Raw genomic sequence first — 720 nt, forward strand, 5'->3', positions numbered from 1 at the left:
GGTCTGGCTGGGCCCGGCGTTGGGGGGTGAGGAGGAGGGTGGGGAGGGGGTGGTGGAGGAGGAGGAGAAGGAAGAAGAAGTGCTCTCAGATGAGCTCAAGGAGGAGGACGGCGTCCTGGTGCTCCATGAGCACAACTTTGCCCGTGCCCTGAGCGAGCACCGGCTGCTGCTGGTGGAGTTCTGTAAGTGCCCCCACCGCGGGCAGGGCTGTGGGCAGGGGCGTGTGTGGGGGGGTGGGTGTTGGCAGGGAATATGGGCAGGGGGTCCAGGCCAGGGGCGCGGGTGTGGGCAGAAGCAGATGTATGAGAATGGGTCCCAGAATGGGAGGCTGGGGGGTGTGGGCAAGGGGCAAGGCTGTGGGTCAGAGGGGCAGGGCCACAGGGCACGGCTTGTGACAGGGCAGGGGTACGGGGCACGGGATGGGCACAGGGACATGGAGCGGGGACACGAGCAGAGGCATGGGGTGGGGGACACGGTGGGGCTGTGGGACGTGGGCCCTGGCGCAGGGGACGTGGGCAGGGGCACGAGCTGGAGCCCACCACCCTCGCGCAGCCGTTCTGTGCCCCGGCCCCTCGCTGAGTCCACCCTGGGGACCGGGGACACCCCAGAGGTGTCCCAGGGCTGTCCCTACCACCAATGCTGTCCCCTGCCCACAGACGCGCCGTGGTGTGGGCACTGCCAGCGGCTGGGGGCCGCCCTTTGCCCGGCCGGCGCCCCACC

The 720-nt window shown here is 70.1% G+C and overlaps 1 protein-coding gene across 1 annotated transcript in view; it reads left to right on the forward strand.

Moving 5' to 3' along the window:
• Positions 1-58: 58 nt before the first annotated feature.
• The window catches only part of PDIA2 (protein disulfide isomerase family A, member 2), a gene marked incomplete at its 5' end in the record, with an annotated part of 3,362 nt that continues 2,700 nt past the window's right edge, over positions 59-720 (forward strand). The window contains 2 exons of the mRNA XM_010578518.1: positions 59-182; positions 657-684. Of these exons, the coding sequence (XP_010576820.1) occupies positions 59-182; positions 657-684 (152 nt within the window). The remainder of the gene's footprint in view (positions 183-656; positions 685-720) is intronic.

This window comes from Haliaeetus leucocephalus, unplaced genomic scaffold, assembly GCF_000737465.1.
Source record: "Haliaeetus leucocephalus isolate CR32 unplaced genomic scaffold, Haliaeetus_leucocephalus-4.0 Scaffold636, whole genome shotgun sequence".
NCBI classification, from domain to species: domain Eukaryota; kingdom Metazoa; phylum Chordata; class Aves; order Accipitriformes; family Accipitridae; genus Haliaeetus; species Haliaeetus leucocephalus.